This window comes from Mauremys mutica, chromosome 10 (assembly GCF_020497125.1).
Source record: "Mauremys mutica isolate MM-2020 ecotype Southern chromosome 10, ASM2049712v1, whole genome shotgun sequence".
Classification (NCBI taxonomy): Eukaryota; Metazoa; Chordata; order Testudines; family Geoemydidae; genus Mauremys; species Mauremys mutica.
In genome coordinates this window covers 427,147-447,614 of record NC_059081.1, presented here as the reverse complement: position 1 = coordinate 447,614, position 20,468 = coordinate 427,147, and the positions used below count along the sequence as shown (strand labels likewise).

The following is a 20,468-nucleotide window of genomic DNA, read 5'->3' as shown; positions in this document are numbered from 1 at the left end:
TCTAGGGCAACGGTTCTCAACTGTGGATCTGTGGCCCCCTGGGGGTCTGCAATCCAGTTTCAGAGTATCCACGATCCCCATTGCCTCATGGGGCAGAAGCCCCAAGCCCATGGGCAGAGATGAGGGAAGGCATAAGGGGGCATTGTCCCCCCCCCAAACTGAAGTGCCTTGCTCCCAGGACGTCCACTCTCTGGTTAGGTCCACACATGCCCCTCCCCCTGCCCAAGTTGGAGGAGCCATACAGTGCGGGGCGGCTGCTGCTCTGACTGGTGCATGGAGCAGGCAGCTGTATTGCTCCTCTGTCTCCTGCTACTGCTGCCGCCTAGGACTAGGGCTGCTGCTCAGCTCCCTGCCCTGTTTTGGGATCTGACTCTGGGACCAGCAGAGACTTCAGGGAGAGCAGCTCCTGCAGGGGCTGGGGCCCTCCCGTTCCTGACACACATCCCCTAGCTACCCCCTGCCTTTACCCTGAGCTAACCCCTGCCCGCACACATTCCCTAGCTACCCACTGCCTGCACCCTGAGCTACACCGTAACCACACACAGCCCCTAGCTACCCTCTCCCTGCACCCTGAGCTACCCCCTGCCCGCACACAGCCCCTAGCTACCCTCTCCCTGCACCCTGAGCTACCCCCTGCCCACACACAGCCCCTAGCTACCCACTGCCTGCACCCTGAGCTACACCGTAACCACACACATCCCCTAGCTACCCCCTGCCTTTACCCTGAGCTACCCCCTGCCCGCACACAGCCCCTAGCTACCCTCTCTCTGTACCCTGAGCTACCCCCTCCCTGCACCCTGAGCTACCCCCTGCCCACACACAGCCCCTAGCTACCCACTGCCTGCACCCTGAGCTAACCCCTGCCTGCACACAGCCCCTAGCTACCCTCTCCCTGAACTCTGAGCTACACCGCTACCCACACACAGCCCCTAGCTACCCTCTCCCTGCACTCTGAGCTACACCGCTACCCACACACAGCCCCTCGCTACCCACTGCCTGCACCCTGAGCTACACCGCTACCCACACACAGCCCCTAGCTACCCTCTCCCTGCACTCTGAGCTACCCCCGCCCGCACACAGCCCCTAGCTACCCACTGCCTGCACCCTGAGCTACACCGTAACCACACACAGCCCATAGCTACCCTCTCCCTGCATTCTGAGCTAACTCCTGCCTGCACACAGCTCCTAGCTACACTCCTGCCAGCACTCTGAGCCACATCCCTGCCTGCACACAGTCCCTAGCTACTCCCTGCCTGCACCCTGAGCCACTCCCCTTCCCGCACACAGCCCTTAGGTACACTCCTGCCTGCACTCTGAGCCACATCCCTGCCAGCACACAGCCCCTAGCTACCTGCTGCCTGCACCCTGAGCACTTTTCAAATCTTTTGGGCTGAGCCCATGCCTTTGAGTTATAATTTTTGGTTGTGCCCCCTTCCTAATCCAGACAAGCGGGTGGCCTACTAAGAGGAGTCAGGGTGCAGAGGTGGCACTCCCTCCCTGGGTCCAGCCGTGCGGAGCTGGCCCGAGGCGCCCCCCCCCCCCGGCCCTGGAGTTTTTGTAGCATGTTGGCGGGGAGTCAGAAAGAAAAAGGTTGAGAACCCCGATCTAATGCATTTTCTCTAGTTGATGAGCAGAGATCCAACTTACAGACCTAAGCAGGTCCATCGGACCAGGACTTCTGCAGGGGAGGTTTAAAATCTCCCAGGGAGCCTGGTGGGATATGTACAGGGGGAAAGAACGTGGGCACCCCTTCCCTTATCACTCCTGCCCCCTATATTGGGACTGCCCCCCTGCAACATCCCCCAGCAGTGCTTTCTCTTGTGCTAGTAGAGCCAACAGCAGCACTGTGCGGAGCCCTGAGTACACCAGGGCTCAGGCAGGCCCACCAGAGGGAGCCCTTGGTGCACTGGTACCTCAGTATACACAGAGTTGGCACCTTGTAGTGCTGCTGTCTTCACTCCCTAGACCATGGACCAGCAGTACTGAATAGAGACCAGTCTATATGAGCACCGAGATCTTAGAACATAAAAACTGGGCTCTACCTCTCACTCCAGCCCCCATCTATTTATCCCCCGGTCTTCTCAAAAGTCTGATTTCTCTCTTGTGGCCCTCTGCTATCCACTTCACCTCTCTGGCACTGCAGGGTCTCTGTGATGAGTAGATCTTGTGAGTGAAGGAGGCAGGCTGGGCAGCTGTGGTATTTGGGATGGCATGGTGGAGAGATGATGGTCTAGGTGTCATGTGCCAGAGGGAGAGCCCTATGCACCATTCTCTTAGCACTTGGGGCAAACTAGGCTCTGCACCAGAGCAGTTTTCTTGGCTTTTCCTTGTAGGGGTAAAATAGGTTTTGATGGATAGAGGAATACTTCTTTTTAACGTTTAAGAATAAATTTTAGTGATGAGACTGAATCAGTGTGTGAAGCTTGGCGTTCTTCTTCGAGTGCTTCCTCATGTCCATTCCATATTATATGTGTGTGCTTTCCACATGCATAGGTGCCAGAAGTTTTTCCCTTGGCAGTATCCATAGGGGACCAGCTCTGGCGTCCCCTGGAGTGGTGCCCACATGGTGTGGCATAAGGGCCACCGCCAGCTCCCCCAACCTTCAGTTCCTTTTTGCCTTTTTGGGACAGTGCTGGAACATCTGCAGCTTCAGCTAATGTTCTTTCATTCTCTGCTCTTGCGAACTTTGAAAATCTGTAATATAATTGTATATAGTTAGTAGTGTCTTAGTTACCCTTAGTAGTAGTTCTCAACTCTTCGTTGGTCCCGAACGGGACTCGGCGGGGGGATGGGGCGTAGCCCGGTCCCCAGACTTTAAGCTCTGCGATCACTGCAAACAGCCTATGCCCATCAGAGATCCACATACCAGCTGCCTACAGTGCTTAGGTTAAGGCCTTTAAACCTAGGACAAAGAAGGAGCACGATATCCATCTGAAAGCACTCTGTAGGGAGTCGGCACTCACTCCGGCACCGGAAAAGCTGTCCAACTCCGCACTGAGCACTGTGGCCTCCATGCACAGTGCTCTGCTGGCACCGTCCACGAGCTGGCACTGGTCCCCTCTACGGCTCCAGTCAAGAAGCCAAAAACACTGTGAGGGGAAGATCTCCTATCTCCTGTAAGGGAAAGGAGAGGGCTGGGGGTGAGCCACAACCCCTGCTGGGCAGCTCAATACCCTCGCAGCTCAGGTCAAGCGGTGCAGCCCATCCCATGCTTTGCCTGTGACTCTGGATAGCGGTGCAGGCCTTGGCCAGCTTCAGGTGCCATCGATGCCCAAAGCCCTTCTAGTAGCTCAGGAGACCCTGGTGCTCCCGTTGCCACCCACACCGACTCCAGCAGTACCCCAGTCTTGGGGAAAACCCATGCTGGGACCTATGCGTGTGTCCCCGCCGCAGCAGCACCATTCTCCATCGAGGGGGATGTCCCACCATCGCATCATACCTCACTGGTAGATTGGTACAGATCCTCTGAGCCACCCAGCAAGAACTCCCAGACCAGCCCCAACTGTCTCCAAGGGCCCCATACTGATCACGGGACCGATCGAGGGTCTGAGATCGCAGATCACCAGGCTGTCATCGCCCGTTTCCCAAGTAGTAAGTCGCTCTGCTCAGGAAGATGTGACCGGCCTGTATTAGCTCCCGGTACCGTTTGTGTAACATGAGGCGTGGATCGCCGGGTGTCCGACACAGATCTGCGGAACGCCATCGGTCCCCAAGATCCCAACCAAGACACCTGTCTTACTTGGACAAGTCGGCATCAGGTCATAGTGACCAGCACTGGTCAGACAAGAGCCATCACGCTGCCCGATCCTGGTCGCCCGGTACCAAGTGCTCTGTTTATACCTCCAGTACAGAGTGAGGTTCCCTACATCATCAGTACCAAAGCCTGTTCCATGGCCTCAGGCGCAGTGGCTGGCACCATGCTACCCATGGAGCCCTTGGGGGTTCACCCAACCCTCCCAGGTTGCCAGGTTGGCATCAGGAGCCTCAGAGAGGCCAGCGGCCTCGGTATCCCATCCCCCTCTGGTGCTTGAGGCTTCAGGGAATAAGACCGCACAGGTCCAGGAGGACTCAGGGAACAAGCTGCTGGACCACCAATGGAAGTGGAGGTTCCCATGGCACCAGCATCATCCTCATCGTTGCCAGACTAAGCTATCACGGGGGCCCCTCACCCAGTTCCTCAGGGTGACACCAAAGTGCACCAGGAGCTTTTGAAGAGGGTTTCTTCCAACCTGGGCCTTCAGGCAGAGGAACTGGAAGAGCCCTTGGACTTCCTGTTTGATGTCTTTGGCTCCTGCCAGGGTGTCTCTAACCCTTCATGAAGGGGTTTCCAAAATCACTAATGCCTCATGGCAGACCCCCTCTTCCCTGGCTCTAGCTCTAAGAGGGCCGAACGCAAGTACTTTGTGCCAACCAAGGGGCATGAGAACTTATACTCCCACCCTGCCCCCAATTCTCTTGTAGTAGAGGTGGTTAACCACAAAGAGAGGTAGGGACAACTCAGGGCCACCTCCAAAAATAAAGACTCAAGGAGGCTGGATCTCTTTGGAAGTAAGATTTATTCGTCTTCCAGCCTTCAGCTGAGAGTGGCCAGCCACCAAGCCCTCCTTAGCTGATATGACTTTAATATGTGGCAAGCCATGGCCAAGTTCAAAGGGTTGCTCCCTGAGGCTTCCAAGAAGGTGTTCCGGGCAGTCCTCGATGAGGGCCGACCGCGGCCAGGGCAGCCCTCCAGGCGGCATCAAACACGGCTGCTGCTGCTGCCCCACCATGGCTTCCGCTATCTCCATGCGGCGAGCATCTTGGCTGCTCCTCTCTGGGTTGTCCTCTGAGGCTCAGCAGTCTATGCAGGACTTGACCTTCAATGGCCGAGCCCTATTTGTGAAGCAAACAGACAGCAAGTTGCATGGCCTCAAGGACTCCCGCACCACCCTGAAAACTCTGGGTCTTTATGTCCCAGCCCTGGCCTGTAAGCAGTTCAAACCACAGCAGCCTCAGGGCCAGGGGAGCCAGCCTCGGCAGGACCAGCCCCACAAACGGGCCAAGGGCTACAAACTCCATCTGAGCCACCCGCCCCCACCCTCTGCCCAGTTGGGCTCAACCCATACCAAGAAAGGGGCCAAATGGTCATTTGGAGTGTGCGCCCGAGGGCGACCTACCAGACTATTCCCCGGATCCATCTGTCCCACTGTTCTCCAACCGCCTTTCCCTTTTCCTCCCTGCTTGGACCACTATAACCTCCAACCTATGACTTCTCAGCACAGTGGAGCAGGGTTATACCCTCCAGTTCCTTTCTACCACCCCCCCCTTCCCACCTGCCTTCCTCAGCCCTCTTTAGAGACCCCTCTCACGAGAGTCTCCTTATGCAGAAGGTAGAGAGGTTGCTACAGCTGGGTGTGGTGGAAGAAGTTCCTCTTGAGTACAGGAACAAGGAGTTCTATTCCCAGTAGTTTTAATCCCAAAGTCAAAGGGCGGGTCTATGGCCCATCCTGGACCTGCGAGACCTCAACGAGTACCTAAAGAAGGTAAAGTTCCGCATGGTCTCCCTGGCTTCTATCTCTCCCTGGATCTGGGAGACTGGTATGCTGCCCTTGACTTGAAGGACACATATTTCCAAATAGTGATCTTTCAAAGGCACAGACGCTTCCTCCAGTTTACGGTGGGGCCCCACCACTACCAGTTTGTGGTTCTCCTGTTTGGCCTCGCAACAGCACTGGGAGTGTTTACCAAGTGCATGTTGGTAGTGGCTGCTTACCTCAGGCGTCAGGGTATCCAGATCTACCTGTACCTTGACAACTGGCTTGTCAAGGGCAGCTCCAGTTCTTGATGTCGCAGTGCTCCAAGCCATGTGCCGCTCTCTGGGCCTACTGGTAAATGACAAAAAGTAGACGTTAGTGCTGGTGCAGAGGATAGAGGTCATTGGATCGGTCCTCGATGCGACCTGCACCAGGGCGTTCCTGCTGCTGGAAAGGTTCCACACATTAATGAAGGGGGGCTTGGCTTTTTAGTTAGAAAGAACCAAGGCTTTCCATAAATCAACTCAACTCTTCATCACTACAGCGGATAGGATGAAGGGTCTTCCGGTGTCCTCCAAGAGGATTTCTAATTGGATTACCTTGTGCATAAGGACCTGTTATGACCTGGTGGGGGTTCCGGTGCCGCTGATTGTCAGAGCCCACTCAACGAGATCACAGGTATCTTCGACGGCCTCCCTGGCGCACATCTCTATTTAGGACATCTGTAGAGTCACAACATAGTCCTCTGTCCACATGTTTACCACTCATTGTGCCATCACTTAGCAGGCCAGGGACGACGATGCGTTCGGCAGAGCTGTGTTGCAAACTACACATCCGTGAACTCCTACCCACCTCCAGGGGTTCTGCTTTGGAGTCACCTAATATGGAATGGACATGAGCAAGCACTCAAAGAAGAAAAGACAGTTACCTTTTCCGTAACTGGTGTTCTTCGAGATGTGTTGCTCATGTCTATTCCATGACTCCGTCCTTTGCCACTGTCGGAGTTTTCCGGCAACAAGGAACTGAGGGTCGGGGGAGCCCGCAGCGCCCCTTATACCGTGCCATGCAGGCACCACTCCAGGGGTTGCCGGAGGCTAGTCCCCTACAGATACTGCTGAGGGAAAAACTTCCGGCACTAGTGCATGTGGCAAGCCCACACAGCTAATATGGAACAGACTTGAGCAACGCATCTCAAAGAACACCAGTTACAGAAAAGGTAACTGGTTTTTTTTTGTTTTTTTTTTAAGTGACTGGCTCTCCAGTCATAAGAGCACCAAACGTTTACAGTCTCAGGAAGATTTCTAACAGGTTTAAAATTCTAAAATTATTCCTCTGCAGAAATTAGTAAATCTTTGACAAAAAAATAGAGAGATACAGTTGTCTGGGAAGAGCAAAGGTGCTTAAAAATTGGAGACTAAATTCCAACCTTAACATGTGAAACTGAGGGCTCTGAGTCCTTCTTAAAGTGCAAACCTAAACACAGCCTTATCTGCGAGTGACTAGAAACCCTCCATAAATAAGTACACTACTTAAACTGAGCTCCAATCATAGTGATAGCGCATACTTGCAACCTTCTGTTATGGCTTCCCCCACCTTTATGCCTTGTTAGAGCCAAGGGTGAAGTGGGGTGGAGTCACCCTGCCATGAAACAATGTTTGTATTTTGAGGGAGGTGGGAACCGGAATGCCCCACCATCACCTGCAGCAGATTGCGTTTGTGGGTCGGGAGGAATGGAGGTGGATCAAGACGTGGACTGGGATTCTCCCTTGAGAAGTGGTTTCCTAGGGAAAAGCTCCTGTCCACACAGTCCATTTAAGCCAATTTCATCATGTCATTTGATAAGACTGTCACTTTTTCAGCAATGTATTTCTACGGCCACATGCTGCATGCACATGGAGTCAGAAAATTGCAGCCAAGTTCCATCTTCCTATACCTTTGTTTGCCCATAGGCTACTGGAACATCATAGTCCATGGTCGAAAGCACTCATACCGACTCTACACCAAGCTACTGAATGAAGCCATGCGCTGGGCCTCTGCCATCCAAGGAGTCATTGACAGCAAGGTTCCCATAGAAACACCCACACAGCAGCTTATTCGTGACATCAGGGTAGGTAACATTGAACACTGCAGTCAGAGTTCAGGAGAATATTCCAGATCTGCAGCCAGGTGCGCTGGAAGCAACAGGGCCATGCCCACCTACTTTTTAACATGGGTGTCGTTTGGGGGCCAAGGGGCTGCTTTGCCACCCCAGACTGGAAGCCTTGGGCAGGCACACAGCAGTGCCTGCAGGGGCTGCGCTTCGTGGTAGGGACCTTAGCTCCCCTTCACAATGAGGCCTGGTCCCTCTCTATCGCCCTGCCCCAGCTCCTCCTCTTCCCCCTAAAGCTGGTCAAGCCAGAAGCCAGAGCCAGGCCATAGTAAAAGCTGCCCAGGACCCTGGATCACTGTGGGGAGCCCCAATCCCTCCACCTGCCCTTGTGGCCCCCTCACGTCTACCGAGGTTCCTGTGCTATTGTCTGCAGCTGACCTTATTCACTGTCACTATCTTAGGTATGTTAGGAGAGAAGACTGGTGTCTTAAAAGGACTGAGGGAAAACATTTGTAATTATACAGCTAAAATAATCAAATGTCATGCTTCAAGATATAAACTATTCTGCAGGAGTTCAGGCTAAGCCCATTGTGGGGTTTCACCAGGCACACATTGGAGTCCATACTAGGTGTGTGTAAATTCCCCTTATGCACAAATCAGAAACTTCCACGTCAGCCATCATGTGCAGATCCTGCAGACATCAACCTTGGGATCCCCATTCCCATTAGGCATGTGACTCCTGAGTGTACAAATGTCAGAGTCCCCAACCCAGGTATGTATGACTCCCCTGTGGTCAAACATCAGGAGTCCCCACCCCAGACACATCCTGATTCCTCATGCACATGTGACAGAATCCACAGAACTGAATCACATGTGAACCCCTTGTGCACATTAGGATTCAGACTTCCTCTGACAAGTGTGACTCCCAGCTATAAGATTTTGTGGACATGCTCGCTTGGGCACATACAAACCAGTATGTCCAGTTCCCCTCAGGCACTTGTGTGTCACAGTCTCAGGCTCGGGGAGGTGGTTTCAATTCTTATACAAATATTTACAGTACAAGTTAACTGAGCTGTTACCTAGTTATTTGGGCCCCTCATGGAACCCTGATGGGAGAAGCTCTTGTTTAAACCTGGCTATATGAAGAGTTCTGGGGAAAGACTGAGCAGGTTTGAGGAAATTTCTTCTGTCCTTCAGGAAAACAGTATGAACTTCGAAGTAGTGGAACAGACATATAGGAGGAACCCTATCCTGAGATACACTCAGCACCCTCTTCATTCCCCATTGCTGCCACTGCCCTATGGAGATGTCAGTATCAATAGTAAGTGCTTTTTCATTTTGCAGAGTCCCTGAAACCTCTTATCCCTCTGGGGTAGAGGAGAAGGTGCTATGTGAGTATTGCCCCAAGTACTGAATAATGCAGACCCTGAGCACCAGGGATGGCTCCAGGCACCAGCACACCAAGCGCGTGCCTGGGGCAGCACGCCGCAGGGGGCGGCCTGTTGGTCGCTGTGAGAGCAGCAGGCAGGCAGCTTTCAGCGGCATGCCTGCGGGAGGTCTGCCGGTGCCGCGGTATTGGCAACAATTCGGCGGTGGGTATGCCAAAGGCGTGGGACCAGCGGACCTCCCGCAGGCATGCCACCAAATCCGCGTTACCAGCAGACCTCCCGCATGCACGCCGCCGAAAGCCGCCTGACTGCCATGCTTGGGGTGTCAAAATACATAGAGCCGCCCCTGCTGAGCACCCAGCGATAGTCTGATCTCTCCAGTACGTTGATAGCATTCACAGGCTCCCTGCTCCCATGGTGCAAAATGGGATGGAGCCTGACCCTCTGTCCCCTTTGGGACTATTATGCACACCCGGGTTGGCAGAGGGACCAGCCCCTTCTGTCCCCAGACCTTGCTATGAATCCGCCCCTCTCCTGTGCATAGCCTTGAGGCAATCTGCCACAAACACTTTTCCTCTTTGAGTACAAGGTCTGGGATGACAGAGGAAATTGGCCCAATGCAAACTGTGTTCAGTGCTGTGACTACTCTGTGAACATGAACTTGACCCCAATGTACAGATGTAGAGTTTGCTACTCCTCTTCCACCTGTTAAATGTACACCTCAAAGGGATTGCATCAGCTTAGCAAACGTACTCTGACTGAACATTTCTTACCTACTTTTGTTACCAGAAATCATTAATAACAGAGATTAGACCCCCCCCACACACACTTTTTCTCATATTTCAGTGTGTTTGCTTTGTACATTGGCAGCATTTTCTTAGTACAGTCAGTATCCCTGTCTCCACTGGATGAGGGAGTGTATGTGCCCTACCCCTAGTTGGATCAGGAAGGGATTAAACGCCTTCACTGGGCTGAGAGCTGTCTCCTAAAGGTTGCTGGAGCTGCCAGGCCTAGGCAGAGGAGCTCACTGCTCTGGCTTGTTAGAATGCTAGGAGGTGGAGCCAGCAGCTGTGCCTCTTAATTGGGAAACCATAAGAGTCAGAGGCCCGGGAGAGAGGAGTCCTCTGATTTCTTCCAAACTAGGGGCTCATCTTCACATACAGCTTCTCCTGTTGGCATAGTTAATCCACTTCCCCAAAAGGTGGTAGCCGTGTCAGCAGGAGAAGCTCTCCCACCAGCATAGCACTGTCTACGTCGGGGGTTAGGTCTGTATAACTGTCACTCAGTGTGTGGATTTTCCACATCCCTGAGCGATGTAGTTATACCAATATAGGTATGTGGTATGGACCTGGCCTGAGTACATGCCTAAACCAAGCCTGGGAAGGGAGAAAGAAAGAAACTGTGAAATTAATTGCTTGTCTCCTACTGAGGAGGACCACAATAGTTCCCAGGACCTAGAAGCCCAGTATAAACTGTTTCTTTCAGGTTTCGTTGGTTTGGACTGTGCAGAAAGAAGCCACCCTAGGTTTGGACCCTTGGGTAATGGAAGCTGTCATGGGACTTTTATTTCCCTCTGGGCAAGGCAGCAGGAAGCTGTGACAGGAACGTTTTTCTTTTCTTTTAGGGATCAAATGTAAGGGGATAATGACCCCAAGCCCCAGAGCAAGTTACAACCTGTACATCTGATCCATTGTTTCCCTTGTCATTTGTGTGGGTCCCTCACAAAAACAGGGGAGACTTAAACGTTCTGAAAAGATGAAAACATGATTGCAAAAATTGTCAGAGGCCTCAGGACAGTGCCTCAAACTGCTTTGAATTCATTTTTTGAAATTGACTAGATTTCAAATTGAAAATGTCCTTTTAAGGGTACTACTCTTTGTTTTTATGTATAGCTAAAAATATGCATGATTTGCAATGTGGACAAGCTTAATTTTTTAATTTACTGATTGGACAGTGGTGTATTTTTACATTTAAAGAAGGAGCTTTCCTGGGATCAGGAGATGACCAGTAATGCTTGTTCTCATGTTGCCATTCTCCCGTTTCATGGAGTCAGGCACAGTCCGCAAACTGGTACACTGTGTGCTTGGCAAGCAGGGGCTCAGGGAAATGCTGAACTCCTGTCTGCTTTGTTTCTGTGATCCCACTACAGTGCAGCAAGAGAAGGGCTACAGCAGCCTGCAGGATGAAGCCATCAAGATTTTTAACTCCCTGCAGGAGATTGAGACAGTGTCTGATCCCATCCCCATTATCCAAGGCATTCTGCAGACCTGCCATGACCTAAAGCCCCTTCGTGATGAAGTGTATTGTCAACTAATCAAACAAACTAACCACATCCCACAGCCCAACAGTTCTGGAAACCTTCACCACTGGCAGCTGATGGCCTGCATGAGCTGCACTTTCCTTCCCAGTAGAGGGATCCTCCGCTATCTCAAGTTCCACCTCAGAAGGTAAGAGCCACTTTGCAGATACTTGCCACTTCTTTCACTAATTCCATCATCTTCAACTTGGGACCTAGAAACCTAGCTAGCCTCTCTTTCCTCCATGGCCAGCTCCTGCTACCTCCTGTATTCTAGTGTTCATCTGCTTCTCCCGCTCCACTGGTTCCTATGGCATTGCAACCTTTATCCTGCACACCTAGATCCTGCTACCTGCTGCTTTACAGCATTCAGCCTCCTTGCCCCCTGCTTGCCTTGTCACAATAGAAAATAGTATAATTAAGTTATGACTATATTCTGCTTTAACTTTCTGTTTTCATTCATTAAAGTCATTGGAGCCAGGGGACTGGGCCTCCCTTGGGGGTGCCCTTGTCACGCTGTCTGGAGTGGCTCATGCCAGCCAGTAACAAGTGTGAACTCCTGAATCACTACAGCACTCTTACTTTGGAGTCACAGACAGTCCCCATAAACTCTCCAGTCTATCGTGCCATCCAGACAAACTAGATTTATTGGTAAATGGTCACTTACAGCAAAAATCACACACAATTATTTCAAATTTGGTGACAATATATACCGCCAGACCAGTGGTACCGCTATGGGCACCCGCATGGCCCCACAATATGCCAACATTTTTATGGCTGACCTGGAACAGTGCTTCCTCAGCTCTCGTCCAGTCATGCTCCTTCTCTACCTATGCTACACTGATGACATCTTCATCATTTGAACCCATGGGAAGGAGACTAGAAGAATTCCACCATGATTTCAACAGCTTCCACCCCACCATCAACCTCATCTTGGACCAATCTACAATGGAGGTCCACTTCCTAGACACCACAGTACAAATAAGTGACGGTCACGTTAACACCACCCTATACCGAAAACCCACCAACCGCTATGCCTACCTTCATGCCTCCAGCTTCCATCCCAGACACACCACACGATCCATTGTCTACAGCCAAGTGCTGAGGTACAACTGCATTTGCCCCAACCTCTCAGACAGAGACCAACACCTACAAGATCTTCAAGCATTCTCAAAACTATGATACCCACACGAGGAAATAAGGAATCAAATCAAGAGAGCCAGATGTGTACCCAGAAACCTCCTGCTGCAAGACAAGCCCAAGCAAGAAACCAACAGAACTCCACTGGATATCATCTGCAGTCCTCAGCTTAAACCTCTCCAATGCATCATCAGTGATCTACAACCCATCCTGGACAATGATCCCTCACTTTCACAGACCTTGGACAGATTTGAGGAAATTTCTTCTCTCTTTCAGGAAATCAGCATGAACTTCGAAGGCCAGTCCTCGCTCACAGACAACCCGCCAACCTTAAGCATATTCTCACCAGCAACCACACACCGCTCCATAGCAACTGTAACTCAGGAACCAATCCATGCAACAAACCTCGATGCCAACTCTGTCCACATATCTACACCAGCGACACCATCACAGGACCTAACCAGATCAGCTACAACATCACCGGTTCATTCACCTGCACGTCCACCAATGTTATATACGCCATCATGTGCCAACAGTGCCCCTCTGCTATGTACATTGGCCAAACTGGACAGTCCCTATGTAAAAGGATAAATGAACACACGTCAGATATTAGGAATGGCAATATACAAAAACCTGTAGGACTTTCCTGGCCACACAATAGCAGATTTTAAGGTAGCCATCCTACAGCAAAAAAACTTCAGGACCAGACTTCAAAGAGAAACTGCTGCACTTCAGTTCATTTGCAAATTTGACGCCATCAGCTCAGGATTAAACAAAGACTGTGAATAACTAGCCAACTACAAAAGCAGTTTCTCCTCCCTTGGTGTTCACACCTCAACTGCTAGAAGAGGGCCCCATCCTCCCTGATTGAAATAACCTTGTTATCTCCAGACTGATTCTGGCCTGCATATATATACCTGCCGCTGTAAATTTCCACTACGTTCATCTGACAAAGTGGGTATTCACCCACGAAAGCTTACGCTCCAATACATCTGTTAGTCTATAAGGTGCCACAGGATTCTTTGTTGCTTTTTACCGTATTTTAGTTGCTTCCAGTCCCAAGAGATCAGGCACTTTCCCAGATCAATTGGTACCCTAGATCTTACATGAAGACAATGCCTGTAGCCAATCCCATAATTCACTACCTAAAGCAGGGGGGTCCCCAACGTGGTGCCTAAATTCGCCCGCGTCCTGGCCAGCAGCATTTTGGCGGCGACGCCTCTCGATGACGCTGCTTGCTGCCGACAAGTGACGTCATCAAAAGGCGTCGCCGCCAAAATGCCGCAGAAATTCGGTGGCATTTCGGCGGATGCTCGACCACCGCCACGGGCCTTCGTCTGGTGCCCGCCAGACGAAAAGGTTGGGGACCACTGACCTAAAGGTTTATTAAGTAGGAAAAATAAATGAGAGTTACTTACAGGTTAAAGCAAGCAAACACACAACTGAGTTATCATCTAAATCCTAAGGGTGACGTATTTATAGAGCTCCATCAGTTCAAAGTGTCTTTCAGGGTGGATGCAGGAGATAATTCCTGGGGATCTCTGGCTTCAGTTTGGTGTCTCTAGCCCTGTGAGAGTTCAAAGAGCAAAGAGATGAAAAATCTTCACATCAACTATTTTTATTTCCCTTTTCTAGTATTCAGAGTGATGGGACCAGACCTTCTCCATGGGTGGATGGGGCAATTAATAAAGCTTTTGTCTTATAATTGTCCACTTAAATGTTGATAGCCCTCCTGGATGGATGGGGGATGGGATGACAATTCCCGTACCTGGGTTCACAAATTCAGAGCAAACATTTTCAAAGTTATAAAGCAAAACTTACACATTTTTTATAGCATGGAATACAGACATTATAAGTGAGGTTAATGCAGGCAGCAACTTACAAGCATTCCATAGAGTCTAAACACTAGATTCTTATAAAACTAATACCTATTTTGAGCAAACTAACATACAGTTGAACTGATCTGGTCTCCAGCTATGAGTATGCTGAGTATTGTATGAGTATGAGTATTACCTAATGCCTGCAGTCGTGGCAAGAGCTGGCACCTGGCCTGCCAGCATCACAGCCCTAACCACTGGACTATTCTCTCTCTCTTTCCTGCTCGCTCTCTCTCTGTCCCCATGACTCAAAAAAATTATATACAGCTTCAGTAGGAGAGACTGGGGGAATCCCACATCAGAATATCCCCTAGCCGAATGGTTAGAGCACTCTCCTGAAAGATAAGGGAGACCCCTGTTCAAATCCTTTCTCCCCCTCTTCCTGAGGGGGAGAATAGAATCTGTCTTTCCCCATCCCAGATTAAGTAAAAGTTGTAAGGGGAGTACCACATCCTACTCTTCTGGACATTTTATGTGGAGTAAGGCTATTACCTAAGTCATTCTCACAGGAAACAACGTAGGCACCTAAGCTGCCTGACTCCAGGGGTGGGGCTCCTGACTGTGGATCACAAACAGAGGAAGGAGCCTTGCTGCAGTCTGGACTTAGGTGCCTAATTCACTAAGGGGGTGGGGCTTAGGACACGCCCCTCTCATAGGTATCTCCCATTGGCTAACTTAAGCAGCTCCCTGACTAGCATACTGTTTTTGTGGATCCCATTCTCAGGCACCTCTCTCTTCCCATTTATTGTATGGGGAGCATAGGCGCCTAACTCAGGCGTTGTGGATCCCATTGTTGTTCCTTGAATTTTGTAGGCACTGAAAAGTTAGACATTGTGACACTGAGCATTGCAATGCCTAAGTCCCTTGGTGCATCCGGGCCTTTTTTCGTATGGCTGTACTTGGCAACACATTTCTGTGGGATGCTGTGCTTATGGTACTCCATGCTATGTAGAAATCTACCTGCACTTGGACATGTTCTGTTCATCATGTAACAGCTTTTCTCCTTTTCTTTACAATTAGAGTAAGAGACCTCTTCCCAGGCACAGAAATAGACAGGTATGCCCAGTTCATCAGTGATTCCCTGAAGAGAACCAAGACCAGGGAGTTTGTGCCCTCCCAGGAGGAAATACTGGCTCTCATCACTCGTGAAGAAATGACCACAACTGTGTACTGCCATGGCGGTGGTTCCTGTAAAATCACCATCAACTCCCACACCAGTGCAGGAGAGGTAATAGCATAGGTAGTATTAATGGGCACAGGGACGTAATAGGATGGGTGATGGTAGTGGGTGCAGGGATGTCTGCCACTCAACCCCAGTTCTCAACTGCTACGGTGATGAGGGACATAAAGAACCTATAGAGAGAGAACTGTTGTTTGAGTGTTCAGAAACACTGTTTGGAAGTTCCTAACCACTGGAACAAACTCCCAAGGAAAGTGGTGGATTCTCCATCTCTTGATGGCTTCAGATCCAGACTGGATGTCTCTCTGGAAGTTGTGCTTTAGTCAAACTCAAGTTACTGGGCTCAATGGAGAGGTAACTGGGTGAAATTCTCAGGCCTTTGATATACAGGAAGTCAGACTAGATAATGTAATGGTTCCTTCAGGCCTTAAATCTATGAATCTACGAAAAGAAATAATTTAACAGAATCCTACTTGCCACTTCTGAGATGAGACCTTTGGGCTCTTACTGGATGAAGCAACCCTGACATTCTCCTGCACGTAGTCAGATGGATTTGGAGCTCTAATGGGAGGAAGTGGCTTTGGGGATCCCTCTTCCTATTTTAAATGCTGACTCCTGTGTGAGTGATAATACCCAGTGTTGTACAGTACACAAGGTGTCTGATCTCTCACCCCTGCAGGTGGTTGAGAAGCTTATCCGAGGGCTTGCCATGGAGGACAGTCGTAATATGTTTGCCCTCTTTGAACGCAATCAACATGTGGACAGGGCCATTGAGAGTCGTGTAATTGTTGCTGATATCCTTGCCAAGTTTGAGAGGTAAGAGAACATTTCAGAGGATCCTCATACTGATGACTCTTGACTGAATGGTTATAACATTAGCTCTGAAATTCTCTGGTTAAGTGAGTGACCCTTATGCTGCTTGATAGCATGTGTATGTACCATGAGCTCAGGGCAAACACCCTGTCAGCTCCTTCAACCACTAGACCCCCTATAGGTTCTAGCCCTTAGTAGGTTGCATGTAATAAATCATGCACCTGTTTGTTGTAGTGATAAAAAAGAATTCATTAGATTCCAAGGCCAGAAGAGAGCACTGTGATCATCTCGTCTGATCTCCTCTATAGCATAGGCCGGAGATCTTCCCAAAAATAATTCCTAGAGCAGAACTTTTAGAAAAACATCCTATCTTGATTTTAAAATTGTCTGTTTGTAAACTCAATAGATTGAGCTTCTAGTGTCTGTCAGTATAAAGCATGTTTTCTAATTCTTTAATCATTCTTGGGACTCTTCTCTGAACTCATTTCCAATTTATCAACAACCTTCTTGAATTGTGGGCACCAGAACTGGACACAGTATTCCAGCAGCAGTCTCACCAGTGCCAAATAATGAGGTAAAATAACCTCTCTGCTCCTACTGAAGATTCCCCTGTTTATGCATATAAGGATCATGTTAGCTCTTTTGGCCACAGCATCGCATTGGTAGTTCCTGTTCAACTTGATTATCCACCACAATCCCCAATCTTTTTCAGAGTCCTTGCTTCCCAGGATAGAGCCGCCAATCCTGTAAGTATGGCCTACAGTCTTTGTTCCTAGATGCCTACATTAACATTTAGCCCTATTAAAATACATATTATTTGGTTGTGCCCAGCTTACCAAGCAATCTAGATTGCTCTGTATCAGTGACCTGTCCCTTCACTATTTACCACTCCCCCTGTTTTTGTTCATCTGCAGACTTTATCAGTGATGATTTTATGTTTTCTTCCAGGTCATTGATAAAAAATGTTAAATAGCATAGGGCCAAGAACTGATCCTTGCAGCACCGCACTAGACACACACCCATTCACTTATGATTCCCCATTTACAATGACATTTTGAGACCTTATCAGTTAACTAGCATTTAATCCATTTATTATGTGCCATGTTAATCTTTTATCTTTCTAGTTTTGTAATCAAAATGTCATGTGGTACCAAGTCAAATGCCTTACAAAAGTCTAAGTATATTACATCAACATTGTTACCATTATCAAAAAAAGATATCAAGTTAGTCTGTTTATCTACCCGTCCGCAGGTCCGGCCAATCACGGCTCCCACTGGCTGCAGATCACTGTTCTGGGCCAATGGGAGCTGCTGGGAGCCACAATCGGCCGGATCTGCAGACGGGGCAGGTAAACACACCGGCTTGGCCCGCCAGGGGCTTTCCCTACAGAAGCGGCGATCCCTGCTGGGAGCCACAATCGGCCGGATCTGCAGACGGGGCAGGTAAACACACCGGCTTGGCCCGCCAGGGGCTTTCCCTACAGAAGCGGCGATCCCTGTTTGAGAAACCCTGATCTAGACCATTCCTGACAGGTGTTTGTCTAACCTGCTCTTAAAATCTCCAATGATGGAGATTCCACAACCTCCCTAGGTAATGTATTTCAGTGCTTAACCACCCTGACAGTTAGTAAGTTTTCCCTAATCTCCATCCTAAACCTTCCTTGCTGCAACTTAAGCCCATTGCTTTTTGTCCTATCCTCAGAGGTTAAGAAAAACAATTTTTCTCCTTCCTTCTTGCAACAACCTTTTGCATATTTGAAAACTGTTATTGTGTCCCCCCTCATTCTTCTCTTTTCCAGACTAAACAAGCCCAATTTTTTCAATCTTCCCTCATAGGTCATGTTTTCTAGACCTTTAATCATTTTTGTCACTCTTCTCTGGACTCTGTCCAATTTGTCCACATCCTACCTGAAATGTGCAGCCCAGAACTGGACACAATACTCCAGCTGAGGTCTAATCAGCACAGAGTAGAGTGGAAGAATTACTTCTTGTGTGTTGCTTACAACACTCCTGCTAATACATCCCAGAAGGATGTTTGCTTTTTTTGCAACAGCGTTACACTGTTGACTCATACTTAGCTTGTGGTCCACTGTGACCCCCAGATCCCTTTCCGCAATACTCCTTCCTAGGCAGTCATTTCCCATTTTGTATGTGTGCAACTGACTATTCCTTCTTAAGTGGAGTACTTTGCATTTGTCCTTATTGAATTTCATCCTATTTACTTCAGACCGTTTCTCCAGTTTGTCCAGATCATTTTGAATTTTAATCCTATCCTCCAAAGCACTTGCAACTCCTCCCAGCTCGGTATCATCTGCAAACTTTATAAGTGAACTCTGTATGCTATTATCTAAATCATTGATGAAGATATTGAACAGAACTAGACCCAGAACTGATCCCTGCGGGAACCCACTGGTTATGCCCTTCCAGCATGACCATGAACCGCTGGTAACGACTCTCTGGGAATGATTTCCCAAACAGTTTTACACCCACCTTATAGTAGCTCTATTTGTCCTTACCTCTGCTGACCAGTCCCTTTGCTTCCCTTATCAATTTATTACCTTTCTACAATTATGATTAATATTCATTACTGTCAGCTTCCTCTGTCTTCCATTTGTTATATGTTACTTTTATTTTTATATAGTTGCCTTCACTTCCCCTCTAAAGCAGGCCAGTTTTTTAACCATTATGGCCTTCTTCCTTGATTGTGGGCATCTAGTAACATGTTTTTAAACAATACCCAATTATTAAATTCTTCCTCCCAGCTGATCTGGCTCAGAATTGTTTTTAGCTTTGTGAAATTGGCCCTTTTAAAGCACCAGATTTGTATAAAATATCAGTGGCCTGGACTTTATTGTGTTTGTACATTATAAATGTGATCAAGTCATGATCAGTGGTACCTAAGCTACCATTTATTTTTCATTCGGTGATCAGTTCCTCTTTATCTGTCACAACAAGGCCTAGTACAGAATCCCCCATGTTGAATGCAACACTTTTTGAATTAGGAAATTGCTGTCTATAATATTTAGAAATTTCAAGGATATGCATGATGCCTCTGGCATATGTCATCAAATTGAAGTACCTCATGATCATGCAATTTCACTAAACATTATAAATAGGTTCGTAAGGAGTCGGTCGTCCTGTTCCCTAGTGTGATTTGGTGGTCTTCAGCAGACACCAACCAATACCCAATCTTGTGCTTTGTCTACTAGGATGTTGATCCATAAGCATTCAAGATAATTTTCTTCTGAGTTATCAGTGGCTCAGAAACAAGTAATGCCATTGATCATTACCTGTTAGGTTCACTCCCTCTGGGGCACCTGGCATTGGCCCCTGTCGGTAGACAGGATACTGGGCTAGATGGACCTTTGTTCTGACCCAGTACAGACATTCTTATGTTCATTTTGGACTTAGAGTGCCAGTTCCCCACCTCTTTTGCACACACGGTCCTTTCTAAATAGTTTATAACCATTGATTTTAACACTCCAGTCCCACCTGGTTTCAGTAATTCCTTATTAGATTAGGACTCTCAGAAAAAAGAGTAAATACTCTTGGTACCAAGTCTTAATGGTTAGTAATAGAAAGTGCGGAGTAATCCCTAACCAAATCATAGAATATCAGGGTTGGAAAGGACCTCAGAAGGTCATCTAGTTCAACCCCCTGCGCAAAGCAGGACCAATCCCCAACTAAATCATCCCAGCCAGGGCTTTGTCAAGCCTGACCTTAAAAACCTCTGAGGAAGGAGATTCCATCACCTCCCTAGATAACCCATTCCAGTGCTTCCCCACCCTCCTAGTGAAAAAGTTTTTCCTAATATCCAACCTAAACTTCCCCCACTGCAACTTGAGGCCATTGCTCCTTGTTCTGTCATCTGGTACCACTGAGAACAGTCTACATCCATGCTCTTTGGAACCCCCTTTCAGGTAGTTGAAAGCAGCTATCAAATTCCCCCTCATTCTTCTCTTCTGCAGACTAAATAATCCCAGTCCCTTCAGGCTCTCCTCATAAGTCATGTGCTCCAGCCCCCTAAACATTTTTGTTGCCATCTGCTGGACTCTTCCCAATTAATAATAATAATAATTTTTCCACATCCTTGTAGTTTGGGGGCCAAATCTGGACACAGTACTCCAGATGAGGCCTCACCAATGCCAAATAGAGGGGAATGATCATGTTCCT

General features: G+C 48.9%; 1 protein-coding gene across 1 annotated transcript in view; it reads left to right on the top strand.

Annotated features, from left to right (window-relative positions):
* The window catches only part of LOC123378542 (unconventional myosin-X-like), a 277,407-nt gene that overhangs the window by 227,806 nt on the left and 29,133 nt on the right, over window positions 1–20,468 (top strand). The window contains exons 33-37 of the mRNA XM_045032485.1: window positions 7,463–7,620; window positions 8,800–8,923; window positions 11,140–11,437; window positions 15,324–15,531; window positions 16,163–16,299. Coding sequence (XP_044888420.1) covers window positions 7,463–7,620; window positions 8,800–8,923; window positions 11,140–11,437; window positions 15,324–15,531; window positions 16,163–16,299 — 925 coding nt within the window. The remainder of the gene's footprint in view (window positions 1–7,462; window positions 7,621–8,799; window positions 8,924–11,139; window positions 11,438–15,323; window positions 15,532–16,162; window positions 16,300–20,468) is intronic.